Source organism: Rhodamnia argentea, chromosome 10, assembly GCF_020921035.1.
Source record: "Rhodamnia argentea isolate NSW1041297 chromosome 10, ASM2092103v1, whole genome shotgun sequence".
In the NCBI taxonomy this organism is placed as follows: domain Eukaryota; kingdom Viridiplantae; phylum Streptophyta; class Magnoliopsida; order Myrtales; family Myrtaceae; genus Rhodamnia; species Rhodamnia argentea.
In genome coordinates this window covers 20,154,828-20,170,720 of record NC_063159.1, presented here as the reverse complement: position 1 = coordinate 20,170,720, position 15,893 = coordinate 20,154,828, and the positions used below count along the sequence as shown (strand labels likewise).

The following is a 15,893-nucleotide window of genomic DNA, read 5'->3' as shown; positions in this document are numbered from 1 at the left end:
TGAAGAGGTGGATTGAAACTTAATGGGATGGCGGGTTCTCTCTCCCCTTCAAGAAGGTTTAGAAAGGAGGATCTCACCTGTGAATAGAGCCCAAACTGAGTCCACATAAAGTTTGACAGGATCGAATCGAACACGACGATCTCGCAAGCTTGCATTGAATTGGGCGACAGCATCTGCTTGCTTTGCTAAAAACCTCTGCACAGGCCTAACTGCAACACTTGATAGACTTGATCATGTTGAAGTATATAAGCTGTGAGTTTGAGAAGAAGCCCTGAATGAGCTCTATCTTAAAAAACTCCAGTGAGATCAAAGGAATGACCTTGTTGTACAGTAACGAGTTCCGTGGTTCGAGATGTCGAATCGTTTTTCACTACACCACTCTTGCAAAATTGATCGGCCGAAAATTGCAATGGAGCTCGAGGGGAATAACTGATCCTCCTAGGCCAGCGGTCTAATGGAGGCATTGCTTCCCGCATTGTTGCCGCGCAACAACGGTAGAGACGGAAACATTCTTAGATCCCCTTGCCTTCCCCTCCTGAAGCTCAAGAATAGTGTTTTGACCAGGGGTGAGTAAGTCAAGCCGATCGAATTGAGAACAGTCCGAACTGGACCGGACCGGTGGTCCGGTTCCTAGTCCCAGAGGGCGGTAGTCCAGTTCCCAGTTTTAGGACAAACCTAAAGATTTTAATTTTTTTTTTTAATTTCAAGCACAGATTGTTCTCTAATTTGTTCATCGCCACCGAATCACCTAATTCTTGAAAATCTCGGTTAGCGGGTCAGATTAGAGGTTGAAATCAGAATCAAGTAAACAGTATTGCTGGTACTACTTTATCAGAATACAATTGACTCGCACCATGGAACAGTTGAATTATTACCGACGCCTAATAGATGTTTGTTTTATTTAACAGAATTACGGGAACTACCAGGTATACATCATCTTGATTTTTTATTAGGTTGTTTTGGGATATCAAGAGACATTGCATAGTATACTGATTTCATTAGACCGCCTAGTGACCGGACTGGACCGGGAACCGATCACCTCTAGTTCTGACCGATTCTTAATCCCGTTTAGGAAACTTCAGGCTTACTTAGCTTACCTCAGTTTGTAGAGAAGATAAGATCAAAATGATGAATATCAGTCTTTTGAGACAATGAATAATAGGGGACAGGCATCAAAAGTCAAAGGACTGAAGAGTGAAATCCAAGGGAAAATGTTGTGCAGTATCAGCAGCAACCAACTCTCTGACCCTAAAGAGCAAAGACCTCAACACCAAACCCTAAAAAAATTCACAATTTTATTCATCCACAAAGCTAACAGGGATCTAGGGAAAGTTGGTCATCTCCCACATGATCATTAGTGGCCCTAAACACTTTCAATCTAGGAAACCTGTTCTCCTGAAAACAGCACTCCGGACTCGGCTCAAGTCCCTCCCTTTCAGCGTCCTCCCAGCGCCTACGAACACCGAACCCGCCACCGTCGCCTGCGACATCGCCGCCATTTCGTGCGGGGCCACCATCTCCTTCTCCGGCCCATGGTCATCCTCCGCGTCGTCAACGTCCTTGTGCTGCTCCCAATTAGGCCCAGGCCCACCGCCATTGACCCACTTGGGCCAAGTGGGCACATCCACTGGGGCCGACATCCGGACCCTCCCAGGACCCGACCCGGAGGAGCCTCCACGGTCCGGAGAGGGCGAGTGCGCCGCTTCCGGGATTGCGCGCGCGGCTGACACGGCGGACAGGGTCGGGTTTATGGCGGGTTTCTTCCGGACGAGAGGCGGGTCGGCCAGCGCGGCGGAGAGGCCGAATCTCGAGAAAGGGTGGCGGTTCGGAGTGCTGGTCGGGGTCGCGGGTGGGGAGCTCGTCGTGTCCAAGTCAGAGGACCAGAGGATATCAGACTCTTCCCATTCGAAGGAATCTCGGCCGGAGCCAGGTGGGTCGAGCTGACCCATGTCGCACTGCCAGGGCGAGTTGCTGCGGAGTCTTTCCATGGCAGAATTCAGTTCTCCTCTCTCTCTCTCTCTCTCTCTCTCTCTACAGCGGTCTTCTTTAGTTATCTCTGTGGCTTGAGATTCAATGGGAAAACAGAGTGAAAAGTACCCAGAACGAGGAGAAGAGCTGAGATAGCGATGTGCAAGTTCGCGAGGAGGCTGTTGCCAAAATCATTTGACGCCACACGTTCGGATAGTTTCAGGAGGACCACCCAAATGTTTGGAGTTTTTTTTTTTTTTTTTGGTCGGAAAAATGTTTGGAGATTGAATATGAGAAAGATGCTCACTGGCCATGCATTTCATCAAATCTTATTTCATGGCGAATCCCTCCTTTTGTTGCTTTCCAGATGATTTTCCGAACACACTTCAGGTCTCTTGACCGTTGCGAAAACACGGAATCGGGCATCGGAATTACGTGATTCGACCGGCGCGACCTACTCCCGAAAGTAGAACTATGAAACAAACAATGCAATGAATATTACAATTATTCTAACACCCTTAATATTTCTTGGCTCCCGTTTACACCTAGCAACTCATATGCTGCCTCATTATTTCTCTCAATCAATTTCTCATAAAGGATCACACAGCTCTTGCCACAAGATCCGTTTGTTTCAATACACTTGCAATTCGTTCAAGATGTAATTCATAAGCTTGCCACGCAATTGATTGTTATGGCCAAAAACTCCTCCACATGAACCTCTTACGCATAGGGGTGAGCATTGATTTCGAGATGGAATCGAAAATCGAGGAATCAAACCGGTGAAAATATGATAAGTTCTAAATTCTAGGGTATGCGGGGTAAGTTCCAGATTTCAAAAATTAAGGAACTTGTCCCGACGGATAGGTTGTAAGAGGTGGAACCCGAAACCCGAAACAAGTCTTTATGTTTTCCTTGTTCTATACTTTCGTTGTGGTATTCCATGAGGTCTATGTGTAATGTGGAACTATTAATTTAAGCTTCTGTTTTCGGTGATATTCATAACTGAGTCTTTTACTTTATCAATATTTCATATTCTTCGTGTGTCTAAATGTGAGTTATGATCAATGAATTGTAGCGACAAATGATAATCATTAGATATGATAATTTACTGCAATTGATCAATTAAGAATAAATGTAGAACCTATGGGTATACCCTATAACTCGTGACAGGGTATGTTTCGTGTTCCAAAAAATAAAGAACCAATAGGTTTCTGGTTCTAATTTTCGTGTAGAATCGCTCACCCTTGCTTATATGCAATCAATCCGATTTGAAAATAAGAAACCCCTTTTAGGTAATCTGCTCAAACTAGAAAACCTACTCGATCATATTTTCTTTACAAACTCAAACTCAAGACGTTATTTTTCACGAGTGCCGCAACCATCCTCGTCGGCCGGACTTGAAATCCTGACATACCGTATCACGGAACTGGTCCTTGGATCCAACCTTGGATCTTCACGGCTCGAACCGATACCCGGCACACCGGGAGCATTAACAACACTTCCTAGTATATTGTTTGGGGCCATACCTCATGATTTGGAGATCCATGGCAAAGGAAAAAAAAAAAGAAGGACTAACAAAACGGTGAAGCACGTGTCGTCAATGAATCGAGCGCGAAATCGACACGTGCAAGTGATTGATGTTTTGCCGATTCAACTCACCGAGCCATCTCTGTCTGAACAAATCTAATGGAGTTGACTCGAGGAATTTCGTCTGTTTTTTTTTTTTTTTTTTTGGGTGCTTTCTGAATTGGCAAGGTTGGCTAACTTTTCAGTCCTATTATAGAATTGTCGCTCCCTCGTGGTAATTTTGCCCATTTTTCACCACAATTGAGAAATACTTTCCAAGCTTATCATCTTGTGAACACATTTGGCTGCAAGTCAAGAACTTACTGCCGACCAAAAAAAAAAGGCAAGAGGGAGTCAAAAACAAGAGAGAGTGCCCTATCGTTTCTGACCAAGCTAGTTTGACCTGACTCTCTGTATAAACAAAAGAGGAAAAAAAAATAGAATTGCTAATATTCGTATATATTAATATTACTTATCTGTTTTTTTTTTGAAAAAAAAAAGGTCGCAAATCTCCAAATTATGCCTACCGCGACACGTTCATTTAAAAAAAAAACTATATTGTTAAAAACTCCAAACTATGTCTATTAAGACAAATTTACCCTAGACTTTTTATTGTAACATAAAAAAACCTTAAACTTATATCTATTTGACTCGTTTACTCTCTGTCAAGGTTCCATCGCATGATCTTTCAGCCATAACGACGTCGTTTTTTTATTTCACTGGAGTCTCGTGGGCACCATGCCGGTGGATACAAAACTTTGACGGAGGGCGAACATCCGAACACATGAATAAATTTGGAATGTTGGTATCGCAGAAAAAAGGTTAAGACAGATGTCTCACGGGAGACATGATTGAGAATTTTTGATGACTTTTTTTCCTTAATTTTTTTTTACGATATTCTTTTTGGATTTTTACTTTTAGGGCACTTTCGAAAGAACCTGGCAACCAAAAAAAAAAAAAACTCGACCAGGATGAAACAAGTGGTGGGACTAAGACCAAGTCAAACAAATGGAAAAAAAAAAGTCAAAACTTTGATTTCGGGCAATATATTAGTGAATCACGCACCCAAGTCGGTCTTCATGAAACTTATAATATTCATATGGTACTATTTTATGATTTTTCCTTTTTCCACCTACCTCGGAATTCATCTTTTTTTATTTTAACGTTCCTTTTGTATGAAGAGGAAAAAAGGAAAATGAAATGACGACGACGAAAGCAACAGCAGCAACAGCAACAAAAGTGAACACAAACCTCGAGCCAAGAATGACGAAAACTCTGTTTAGGCATCCTAAGATTGAGATTCTTTCAATTTGCTAAGTTAGGTCGATAATCACTCCACCCTTTTGACAGAAAAATTTGAGGAACAAAAAATTACCATTTTTTTATATTTTTTATTTTGTGAGTAATTCGGTGGTAATCTAGTTAATTTACTTCCCTTTTTTTTTCTGAAAATGAAATCCTTTTCTATCAGTAGAAAATAAATACAATAAAAGCGATCGTTGTCCCAATTCAGGACACAATTACCCCTGCCCGATTCCTTCACCTGGAGAACATTGCCACATGTTGTCTGGAAGCGAAGGGCGTTTCGGACACTTCGGCAAAGGGCCGGGCGCATATAAAACGCAGTGCGTTGAAGCGGCCCGCGGTGCCATTGAGCTTGACAGGCGGCGACAAGATCGAGGGGGGACGAGAGAGACAGAGAGAGTGGGGGAAAGCAAGTTCCAATCCGTCTTCCAGAGACCCTTCTCTTCCGTAAGTAGGGGCAGATCCGTTGCTATGTCCGACGCTGATTCTGATTCTGATTCAAGTTCTGTTCTTTTGGTTGTTAATTCATTTCTTGATGCGCTTCCACTTGCTCGTGTTTTTTTAAGTGGGGTTGATGTAGATATCGCGGGGGGTTTTTGCTTTTCGGGGGGGTTCTTTCCCTCAGTCACTCACTTTTCATGTCACTGGTACAATATGATGCAAGATTCAGTACGAGTCGAACGTCTTCTTTGGCGCAAGTTTATGTCTTGGTCGACTTCACTCTTATGTTTTGAGTTAGACTTGATAAAGATGTTTTTTTCTTTTTTTGAGGTGGGGTGGTTTCCTTTGTCACTCATTTTTCATTTGATTTTCACTTGATTGGTAAAATTTATGTTTGATTCAGTGCGGAGATCAAAGTTTTTTCGTGCATTTTGGATCTGTAGGAGCTGATAATGGCTTCGGACCAAAAGCTCTTTGCATTTGAGGAGGTCGAGAAGCACAATCAAACCAAGGATTGTTGGCTTATTATCTCGGGGAAGGTCAGAATCAGATCTTTCTCAACCGGATTTGTGATCGCTCGTTTGTTGCGTTTTTGGATTGTAATTGCTGAAGTACTGACTTTTCAATTGCAGAAGTGAGGAGTTATTAGAGGGTCGGTTGAGTTTTCCCTTCGGCTAGACCGAATTTTGCAATTGAGCAACCTTAACTCCTTAAATTGTCTTGTCTGAAATCTTTGTGGGCGCTTTTAGCATGGTTTGTTTGATTTAGGTGTTATCCATCTGCTTTGGGTGAACATTTTGTGAACTTTGCTTGCTTGGAACTGACCAGGATTGTGCGTTAGCGATATACTATGGATGTTTGTCTTTCGTGAAGTACTCAAGGCAATGAGTTTTCAAGTTTGATGATCTTCTTGTCGATTGGCGAGTTGTCAATCAATCATAGTTTTAGTAGGAAAACATGGCATGAGTCATGAAATTTTGTTGTATGTAGTCGAGCAAGAAGATACTCAGAGTTTCTTACATGAAGTGAAATATCTCTTTTTGTATGCACCAGAAATTCCACCGTTGGAGTGCTCTATAACAGTAGTTTTGGCTATTTCTGATGTTCGTGAGTCTGTTGCTGAAGCCTGAGATTCTTGGATAGGACTTCGAGAAAAAACTGATTCGGCAGAATTGACCAATCTTCTGCTGTACTCTTAGGCTCCGGTTGTTTTGTTGGTTGGAAAACATTTTCCTAAAAATAATCACTTGTATTTGCCTACAAGAATGAATGAATGTCATCCACAATAATGTTTGGACATATATTATTGTTGATGATGAAAATAATTTTCGTTGACTAATTATTTCAAGCAATCATTTTTAAGAAATTATTTTCTAAATTATACATTTTGTGCGAAACAAATGGAACCTTAGTTTTTCTTTATTTGTTTTTCCTTGACAACATATAGTTCTAAGTATCTAGTGCCAAGCATCAACAGTAAGACGGAGACAGTTGATGAATGATGTACACTTTTAGGACATAGGGGAAAACAAACCTTTTGTTAGTGATGCAGAATTAAAATATATGCATGAATTTTGTCAAATGTAGACTCTCTCTCTGGATAAATCTAGTTGTCACATATCTTTATAGTAGTCTAGACACCATTGCAAATTAGTGGAGTGCTCTGTGATGAAAATAAGAAATGAAAATGCAACTTCTGGTTGTTGAAATCATTTCTCAGATAGAAACTGCTATATACTATTGCAGGTGTATGATGTAACGCCATTTATGGATGATCATCCTGGAGGAGATGAAGTTTTGCTATCAGCAACTGGTAAGGAACAATTTCAGCTTACTCAATTCTTTATCACCTCGAAAGAAAAATTGTTGGAAAACTTTAAGCCGCTTTTTTCTGGAAGCATGAGCTTGAACACAGGCAGCTTGGGTTTGTTGAGTAAGCTGGAGGATGTAAAAGGGAAAGTAAAAGAGTTGATGGCAAAGAAAATCTGCCTTAAGTCGTACTATTTTCTTATGTTCATCTCGATGTCTTGACTGAGTGCGATATGTGCTCTACTAATTGTAGGAAAGGATGCAACGAATGACTTTGAAGATGTTGGCCACAGTGATGAAGCTAGAGAAATGATGGATAAGTACTACATTGGTGAGATTGATGCATCAAGCATTCCTTCCAAGCGCACTTACATCCCCCCGCAGCAACCCAATTACAATCACGACAAGACTCCGGAATTTATTATCAAGATTTTGCAGTTTCTCGTTCCTCTTCTTATCTTGGGCTTGGCATTTGCCGTGCGGCACTACACGAAGAAAGAGCAGGACTGAGAACTACCGCTTGGAGATACCCTCTCATGAGGAGGGAACTGTTTGTCTTGCAGTAGTCTTTAGTTGTTTGAAAAATCATAATTTGGGGTTCTGTCGTGGCAGGCAGTTTGTCACGAGACCTAAATGTCATTGGTGGACCCCCATGGATGATGGTCAGTTGTCCCCAGGGTCGGAACATCTTCTCTCTCTTTCCCCATCTCTCAATCGGATGTTCTGTTTCAGCTTGGACCTGCCATTTTCTTGCACTTCGTTGGTTTTTCTTCCAAAGGTGCTTTCAGAGATTGTTCTCATATCTTTCCTTGTTCATTTGTTGAATTGATGCGGATTTTGATTGTTGATGAGTTTGGAGTGACACTAAAAAACAACGCAACAAGTTGACGATATCGAACATGTTCTACAGTATTATGAGAAGCGAAATTCGGGATGGAAGATTGGGTGGTGATTTTGCCGTTTCCCTTTTGTTTTGCTGGAGAAAGTTGGTTGGCAATGAGTGAAACAATTATTGAGAAGCTGCAACGCGCTTCAAACGTTGGCAAAACACCCTAAAAAGCTAGCACTCTTTTACGTAACAAATACCCTGTGATTAGCTGATGGCAGAGCTACCAACTAGGAGAATTGCCCACGGCATCAAGTCAACGCCGATGAGGCTAGAGAATGATGATTTAGTGGTAGGTTTAGACTCTAGAACTTGGAAGACGTAACAAAATGTCAAACATAGAAGAACAAGAGAAGCCTTCAGTTCAGCTCTTGTGAGCCAAATTTGATAATCTGTAGGGAGAAATAAAAAGTTGCCACCATGTCAAATACCCTTTTTATTAGCTGATGGCAGAGCTACCGACCAGGAGAATGACACCCGGCATCAATTCAACACCGATGAGACTAGAGAATGGTGATTTAGTGGTAGGTTTAGACTCAAGAACTTGGAAGACTTAACAAAATGTCAAACATAGAAGAATAAGAGAAGCCTTCAGTTCAGCTCTTGTGAGCCAAATTTGATAATCTGTAAGGAAAAATAAAAAGTTGCCACCATGTCTTTCTTCTACAGATCGGAATCTACGCTTTCGATCTCACACACTTTGAATGGAAGCAGACACGGCTATGCTCTTTCAGACTAAAGAGGTTCTCTCATTGAGGCATCTCTTGCCCGCTGTTGCTCCAGGTGCAAACAGTAGTAATTTATAGCACAGCTGCACGTCTACTTTATCTAAAGTGTGCCCCTGCCACTTCCTCAAGCCTTGATAATGTAAGCCATGGCCAACAGGCGGTATAAGCTACAGAACCGGGTACATATATAAATTGGCCAAAAAATGAAATTCAAATACTAATCATTGGAAAGAAGTTTCTATTTTCGGATGGAGGGTCACCACCAGGTCGTGTGCATCATCTAAAAGCTTCCACACATCAAGGTGCCCGGCCATGCTATTGCACTCTCTCAGTATCTCATCCATGCTGTTGTACCGCTCTATGATCAATTTCCTCTTCTGCAAAACCGAAGCAGCTATCGCATAGAGCAACAAATCCTCTGTTGGAGGGGCCCGCTGCCTTATGCGGCTCCATGCCGATTTCCCAACCCCAGCCCGTATGGCAGCCTGGTCAGCCCACATCACCTCCCAGAGGCAAATTGTCTGTTCAAAGGTTAATTCCCTTCTAAATAGTACGACCACCATCCTATAAACAAAGAAACAATCTTCTGCCTGGAGCTTCTCCAAGTGCCTGTAAAGGTGTGAGTCCTTGGATTTGATAATTTTGGAGACAATGTTGAGCTGCTTTCTAATCCCCACCTCATCGAGCCTAAAATTATGCCGAGCCTTCCTCATGAAACTAACGAAACACCAGAAAGCCTCATGATCTTCAGCGATCACAGTAATTATTGGAGAAAGAAGATCACTCATACCCTGACAATAGCCAATTTCAGGGTCATAAACGGCATAGGCTTCGAGAACTGCAACTAGTCGAGCAGCGTGGAAAATTCTGCAAGGCTCAAGATGATCATAGTCCTTCAAACCAACAGCCTCAGCAGATCGCCGAGCCCTAGCTTCTGATATTGTGGCCTGAGATGGGGAGTAGGGTATCCATTCTGGGTTGGCACGCACTGCATCCAAGCGGATAATCCGCTGCCATGTTGCAAAGTCCTCATCAGTGCGAAGGGAAGATTGAACTTCTGTCCTGGACGGAGAGAGGTTCTCTTTGTGTGGTGTATCGGGATCATCCCCAGTCTCTAATGAGAAAGATGCATCAATTACTTCACCATCCTCTGATGAGTCCGTATCTGATGACTCAGAGTTCAATGTAGAGGTATCAGCATTTGTAACTCTTCTTGAAGAGTTGTCTCCTTCCAACAATTTGCTAGAAGAATCATCCAAGCTCCCACTATTTGGGCCGCCTTCCCCACTAGATAGGGACTCCCTGGCACTTTCCACTTCTTCAGAGCTAGGAGAATATGCGTCTTGAATGAGCGGCCCACTATATCGCCTGCTGCTGAAGCTGTCATCAAATTGCCTCATCAACCGACGGCATTGCATTCGAAGTTTTTCATATTTCTTCCTGCAAAGAACAATGGCAAGCGAAATGCTAATTAAATGGAGTTGCATCAAGGTACAAGGACAAGACATGCCACAGAAACAATGACCAGATTCAAACTGAACAGGGAAAGCACCTGTTTTGGGTCCTTGTTATATCTCTCTCTTCTTTAGAACTTTTCAAATCATACCTGACAGTAAAGGAAGTAAAATGAACAAATTACTTGCACAGAAATTTACTGTTACCACATCCTAATTCAGAAAAGGTATAAACTGTTGATACACAAAAAAGCAACTAATATCACAGAAACTAAAGAACTTGGCAAAAATCTCACTTTTAAGAGAGGCAAGAATGCTTTTGTCAATAAGGAAGGAAAGTTCTACAGAATCACATCAATCCCAACATGCATATTTCTAGTGAGGGCAAGCCACAAAGATATTCAAAGGTTCAAATTCATATCTCATATCACAAGAACTCCAATATGAGATTAGCACACTCCGTTATAATAATATTTGAGAGTATCAAGATTCTTACACTCCAAGAAGGAAAGGCCAAACCTCTGCCCTAATGCTTGGATGAACTCCCTGGAGAAGGATATGAACTTTTAGCTCACAGGTTATGAACATTGAATAATGCAGTTTAGATACTTCTTGAAAAATTATCCCTAGAAAGACTTGATTACTCACTCCACTGCGAACTTTCTTGAGAAACTTGACTCCACCATCTCTCAGTCTCCCATCGGGTGAAAACAAACTTCTCCATTGCTTGGGCAAGAGTGCATGTTTCCTTTTTCGGCGAGACCATGGTGATTTAAGGCGGCCCCTGATTTTGATGACAGGCAAAATTAGTATATGCAAGAAAAGGGAGAAGAGGAAACAGCATAAAGATAAGCAAGCAAGAGTAAATTGCACACGTTAAACAGATGCTTGGTTTCCCTATAACCCGTTTTGCAATATATGTATTCCAAATGAGTACTCAAAAGACAAGTCATGAAGAAAGCAAGAACCAAAAGCATTCAACAATCCTAATGGACTTCAAGTCATCCTCAGGGAAAATGGGCAAATCCACAAACTAAGACCAGCCTAAAAATGAACCTCGAGCCATACCACCATAAAAATGGACTAGCACCAATTACAGTGCAAGAAGCAATATAGGGAGAAACACATTACAAGTGATGGTGACATTCTCAGATAAGCCAAGTGACAGCAGCACACACATGGCATAAAAGTTCAACAAAGCATGCAAATGTTGGTTGGCTAGTTCGGTTATGTGTACTGTGTTCCCTTAATGTTGGTTGGCTAGTTCGGTTATGTGTACTGTGTTCCCTTGCATATTGATATAGGTTTAACACATTGACAAGATTCCATCATCTCCTTAATAAGAAAAATTTCTCCAAGCTGCATTAAACAACCTAGAAGGCATCCAAATTTCGCTGCCTGTGTGAACAAGATTGATCTATGCAGAAGCTTTCCAAATACATGCACTTGCACCAGGAAAAAACAAAGAGAAAAACAACAAAAGGGAACAACTGTGCTTGTGATGGAATCTAATCAAAGTAATCGCCTTTGCACAGGAGAATCCATTCGATAGCAGGCAGGACACATGCTTCCAGCCAAAATGGCTATCGAAGTTTTCCAGACTTCTAATATCTGCTTTCTTGCCTACAATTTCCATTGTTTATGGCCAATTGGCTTATCACCATTTTTTCCTGTATGGAAAACATAATTTATTCTATGCACTATTTTTACCTATTCAATAAGTACTTTGATTGACCGCGGACGCATAAGAAAGTGTACATCACAAACTGACAGAAGCTCAAATAAAACCAAAAGGAACAAACACGGTAAACACCAAACCGGAACTAGCACGGTAGATTGTCAACCCATGAAACTGCACGAATCTTCAAATAGAACCCGATCTTCAACCATCAAAGCCAAGCAACAATAGGCAAATTTACACTAGCCTATTAACAGAGAGAATAGAATCTTCGTAACTCCGATTTCAACAATCTCCCCCAAAGTTGGCGCCCAAAAACATTTACCTCAAGAAGGGACTAGCAATTTGAAGAACGAGGGTAAGTTTAGAAAGTAATCGGAAGTGAAGCTAGAAAAAAAAGATCTTTGATTTAAGACTTCAACTACAAGATCTGAACGGCAGAAGAGCGACATAAAACTAGAGAGAGAGAGAGAGAGAGAGAGACTCACCTATCAAGGGAAGAAGAACAGGAAGCTGGCGATGAATTAGCTACGACGAACAGGACCGAACGCAAATGGATCCACGAAGAAGAAGACGACGACGAGGAAGAAGGAGAGGACGAATTCGTAGAAGACGAAGTGTGACTCCGCTTTAGAGCTTTCATCTACGTGATGCATACGCGGACAACGCGGCCTAACACTCCCTAACGAGTCTCTCTCTCTCTCTCTCTCTCTCTCTCTCTCTCTCTCTCTAGGGTTCCCAGGAGACTTCAACTCTGACTGGATCAACTTCCGACCCACGACAATCGATTACCTACTAGCGGAGCAGAACACAGCAGCTAACACCGCGAGGCCGGCCAAGGCGGTGAACAGAGCCGCCGCATAAGCGGGAGGAAGCGGCGCCGCCGACCAGAATCCACCTCCGCCGCCGAGTAGGGGGAGGAATCGGGGGAGTAGGTCGGGCATGACAGTGGGGTGGGGGGGAGCCAAAATCACGGATTTGCCCCTCCAGCGGCCAAAGAGCTCGATGCGGGCGGCGGTGGCGACTTCCGTTCCACGATGTTGATGGAGATTCTTCTTCCACAGAGACTCGCCAACTGAAGCCCAACTGCATTCGCTTTGATCTCCTTCCTTTCTTTTCTTTCTCTCTCCGTCTCTGCGCGTGCAAAGTCTTTTTCTTTGTCTCTTCTGTAGAGAGAGAGAGAGAGAGAGAGAGAGTGCGGGTTTGTGGGGATCGATCGTAGTGAAGCGACTTTGAGAATCAACGCGAGCATTAAGTCACAGAGATACTTTCAAAACGACGTCGTTCGGTCGTCGGGAGACACATTGGAATTTACTAAAATAGTATGCGACGAACGATAGGGGAGTAATTAAACTAGTCGCGTGCAGACCCCTTGTCGGACTGAATCATTTTGGTGTTTTTACATGAGATTTTGTTGGTTTAAATAAATTCATAAAAGTTACATATTTGGAGAGATTTTGTTGGTTTAAATCAATAACGATATGCCTATCCAACCTCGCCGGATGTGCTTGACGGTCCCCGTTCAGTAGACTTCTCGCTCCAATTATCCATAGAGAATCCCGTAGAGTAGATTCTCACGTTCTGATCATCCTTTCGTCGATCATTTGGTCGATCGAGATGTTAAATCTTAATAACTTGAAATGAAGTATGAAGCATCGGCGGCAAGCGGTTAAATAAGCGCCTCGCTGCTACTCAACCTCAATGGAGTACTCTTCTTTGCTGTCTTCCCTAATTCGTCGTGATCATCCTACGAAACATGTTGCCTGTCTTGCCAAGAAAAAAGGAAGTGCGCTCTAAATGTGACTTGCAAAGAAATGGTCTGTATATTCCTTTCTAAGTATAGGCGCCTTCCTTTGCTTTCTACCGGACAGTTGAAAGGATGTAATGTAAATAGAAAAGGCAGAGCTTATTTATAAGCTTTATTACATGAATATTTAAGGTAATAAGATAAACGTAACACCAAATATAATCAATCAAGAATACGTAATATCAAAGGAGATATACGCATAATCACGATAGATGTGCAGAATCAAGCGCACATCCTAATATCTTTGGAAAGATATATAAAATATCTTTAACATCTTTCTTCAAACTCGGGTGACTTGAGTCACCTTGAATTTGAATCAATGTTGACAAGCTTGGTGGATCCGCAACGGGGAATTATGTGAGGCGGCATCTACCAAATTTGACTCGTCGACGGCGACGAAGGCTGGTGGTGGTGTGGTGTCGGCTTCTCGAAATGAGAAGTGAAAAGTTGAGAATCGGAGGCATTTGAGCCGAACAACATGCGCCCTTTGACGTCGACTTTGCTGTCGAGATAGTAACTTAATAAGCGTGGCCGATGCGGTTGGCGTGGCTACATCAAGCGAAATAAGCTAGGTACTATTGAGCGAATGTTACTGTGCGAAGATACGTCTTCGCAGCATCAAAAAATACCTCCGTGGGAAAGAAAAGCTTGACTTGGCGTCGCCGACGTCGTATTGCGACCACCATGTTGCTTACTCGGATGGGAATGAGGCACTCGGTGAGCATTAGGATGTATTTATTTTGCTATGATGATGGAGAGGTGCACGCCGAGGATGATAAAAATGAAAAATAGAATTTCTAGGGTGCGTACTCGGTTCACGTTGCCTCGTGAAAGAATGGCTCTAATACCAACTTGAGAAATATAATGCGTAAGAGAGAAATATAATGCGGTAGATATCTAGAATATCTTTAACACCGGCTGTACCGTGCCGTTCATGATCCGTCCTCATCGAGAAAACGTCCGGGAGACAATCGGACGAATACAAATGGTTAGCTCCCGCGAGCCCGAAAGATCGGTGACTTGTCTTTTTTTTTTTTCCCTCCTCGTTATTGAACGGTTCGAGCGGATGGATATATCTGCGATCTCATTGTCGGAGCAAAGGCAAAGCCCTAAAGCGAGTGCTCACCAGAACACGATGCTTTTTCAAGGCTTTTTTACTCAGTTAAGAGCCATTCTCCTAGTTTCGAGTCAACAAGAGCAGGCGCAGACCATGCAGTTCATCGAGCACGAAGAACAAGAAAAAGAAGAAGAAATCGCCATGGGTTCAATAAAAAATGAAGATAACCCCAGAAAAAGGGTTGGTCGCAGAATCAAAGGACTTGGCGTCACCGAGTGGATAACCCGGATGACCCATCATCAAGTCCTCTTTGGTTCTTGGTGGGGTGTTGCTTTCCTCTTCCTTTGGCTGGTCAAAAGGTCAAAAGCGACCCTGTTTTGTCCTCTTTTTCAGCTGGGGGTCGTGCTGGCGTTATCATTAGCGCTAATGAAATCGATTAAGGAGGAAGATTAATGATACGCGAAGGTTGGGGGCCCCGTGAGAAAAGTGCCGGCCTCTCTCTCACGAGTCTCTCCGCTGGGGTCGTTAGCATTACCTAACGCTTTCCACTTCACGGACACAATCATGGGACGGAAGGCCCACCCCGGGGGGGACAGCAGATTCGACGTCTTTCTTTGGTTCTGGTCGGCCAACAGACCGTCCGACTCTTGAAGGTTAATTTCCAAAGGGACGCACCGTCTCTTTGTTTCATCATAGAACTCGCCCCCCTCTCCTTTTGACCCTTTTAGGCAAAGGACGATTTGCCATTGAAATGAAACGCGATGGACAAGCCTAAGGCGAAAAACGTGGGAAGGCTTCAATTGAGAAGCTCGCTTGCGGGCAATGAACTCAGCTGCTTCGCGTCCGAAGCAAGAAGTCGTCGTGCATTAGCTCATGGTAGTGGATTTTAGGCTTCAATCTTTAGGCATTGCAAGGCTATAGCCGCCTGTAAGATATCGACCTTCTTCAAGTACGCGAGTGACCTCCTCGCATTGCTGATCAAAATGCAGTAAGCAGGCGATGAGAATGGACATGCCGTCTGGTAAAGAATGATAAAAGAGTTTTTTCAACACCGGATGGAGCTTGAAAGGCTTTTTGAACAGCTCCAGAATGGCCGGATCTGGTAGCCATCAACTGTAAACACAGCGGCGTTTGCCGTAGTGACAGCTGACAATGAATGCAATGGCTGCCAAAAACAAGCAAGAGCAATGCGCA

The 15,893-nt window shown here is 42.9% G+C and overlaps 3 protein-coding genes across 4 annotated transcripts; 1 reads left to right on the top strand and 2 right to left on the bottom strand.

The window, feature by feature from the left end:
* Window positions 1-1,239: 1,239 nt before the first annotated feature.
* LOC115742244 lies at window positions 1,240-2,102 on the bottom strand. The gene is made up of 2 exons (XM_048271679.1): window positions 2,036-2,102; window positions 1,240-2,005 (listed from the first exon to the last, which is right to left on the bottom strand). Exon 2 carries the CDS (start codon window positions 1,986-1,988, stop codon window positions 1,374-1,376), a length of 615 nt encoding a protein of 204 aa, XP_048127636.1. The 5' UTR covers window positions 1,989-2,005; window positions 2,036-2,102; the 3' UTR covers window positions 1,240-1,373.
* A 3,052-nt stretch (window positions 2,103-5,154) lies between these two features.
* LOC115742245 (cytochrome b5) lies at window positions 5,155-7,905 on the top strand. Its single transcript, XM_030676406.2, has 4 exons — window positions 5,155-5,286; window positions 5,724-5,819; window positions 7,027-7,093; window positions 7,343-7,905. The coding sequence occupies exons 2-4, from the start codon at window positions 5,733-5,735 to the stop codon at window positions 7,597-7,599; spliced, it is 411 nt and encodes a 136-aa protein (XP_030532266.1). The 5' UTR covers window positions 5,155-5,286; window positions 5,724-5,732; the 3' UTR covers window positions 7,600-7,905.
* A 975-nt stretch (window positions 7,906-8,880) lies between these two features.
* Window positions 8,881-13,050, bottom strand: LOC115742237 (rab GTPase-activating protein 22). 2 transcript variants are annotated; one of them, XM_030676398.2, is made up of 5 exons: window positions 12,628-13,050; window positions 10,806-10,941; window positions 10,654-10,703; window positions 10,256-10,309; window positions 8,881-10,143 (listed from the first exon to the last, which is right to left on the bottom strand). In XM_030676398.2, the coding sequence occupies exons 1-5, from the start codon at window positions 12,777-12,779 to the stop codon at window positions 8,925-8,927; spliced, it is 1,611 nt and encodes a 536-aa protein (XP_030532258.1). In that variant the 5' UTR covers window positions 12,780-13,050; the 3' UTR covers window positions 8,881-8,924. The 2 variants fall into 2 exon arrangements, with proteins under 2 accessions (XP_030532258.1, XP_048127635.1); XM_048271678.1 differs by having other exon boundaries at window positions 12,324-12,769.
* Between the last annotated feature and the right edge of the window lie 2,843 nt (window positions 13,051-15,893).

Bases quoted from the DNA above. Each gene is read 5' to 3' on its own strand.
- LOC115742244 (XM_048271679.1), bottom strand. From the start codon at position 1,988: ATGGAAAGACTCCGCAGCAACTCGCCCTGGCAGTGCGACATGGGTCAG.
- LOC115742245 (XM_030676406.2), top strand. From the start codon at position 5,733: ATGGCTTCGGACCAAAAGCTCTTTGCATTTGAGGAGGTCGAGAAGCAC. The intron at 5,820-7,026 runs GTCAGAATCAGA...ATACTATTGCAG, and splicing joins GGCTTATTATCTCGGGGAAG to GTGTATGATGTAACGCCATT. The intron at 7,094-7,342 runs GTAAGGAACAAT...TACTAATTGTAG, and splicing joins AGTTTTGCTATCAGCAACTG to GAAAGGATGCAACGAATGAC.
- LOC115742237 (XM_048271678.1), bottom strand. From the start codon at position 12,478: ATGAAAGCTCTAAAGCGGAGTCACACTTCGTCTTCTACGAATTCGTCC. The intron at 10,310-10,653 runs GTAAGAATCTTG...CTTTACTGTCAG, and splicing joins TGGCCTTTCCTTCTTGGAGT to GTATGATTTGAAAAGTTCTA. The intron at 10,144-10,255 runs GTGCTTTCCCTG...TGTTCTTTGCAG, and splicing joins ATAACAAGGACCCAAAACAG to GAAGAAATATGAAAAACTTC.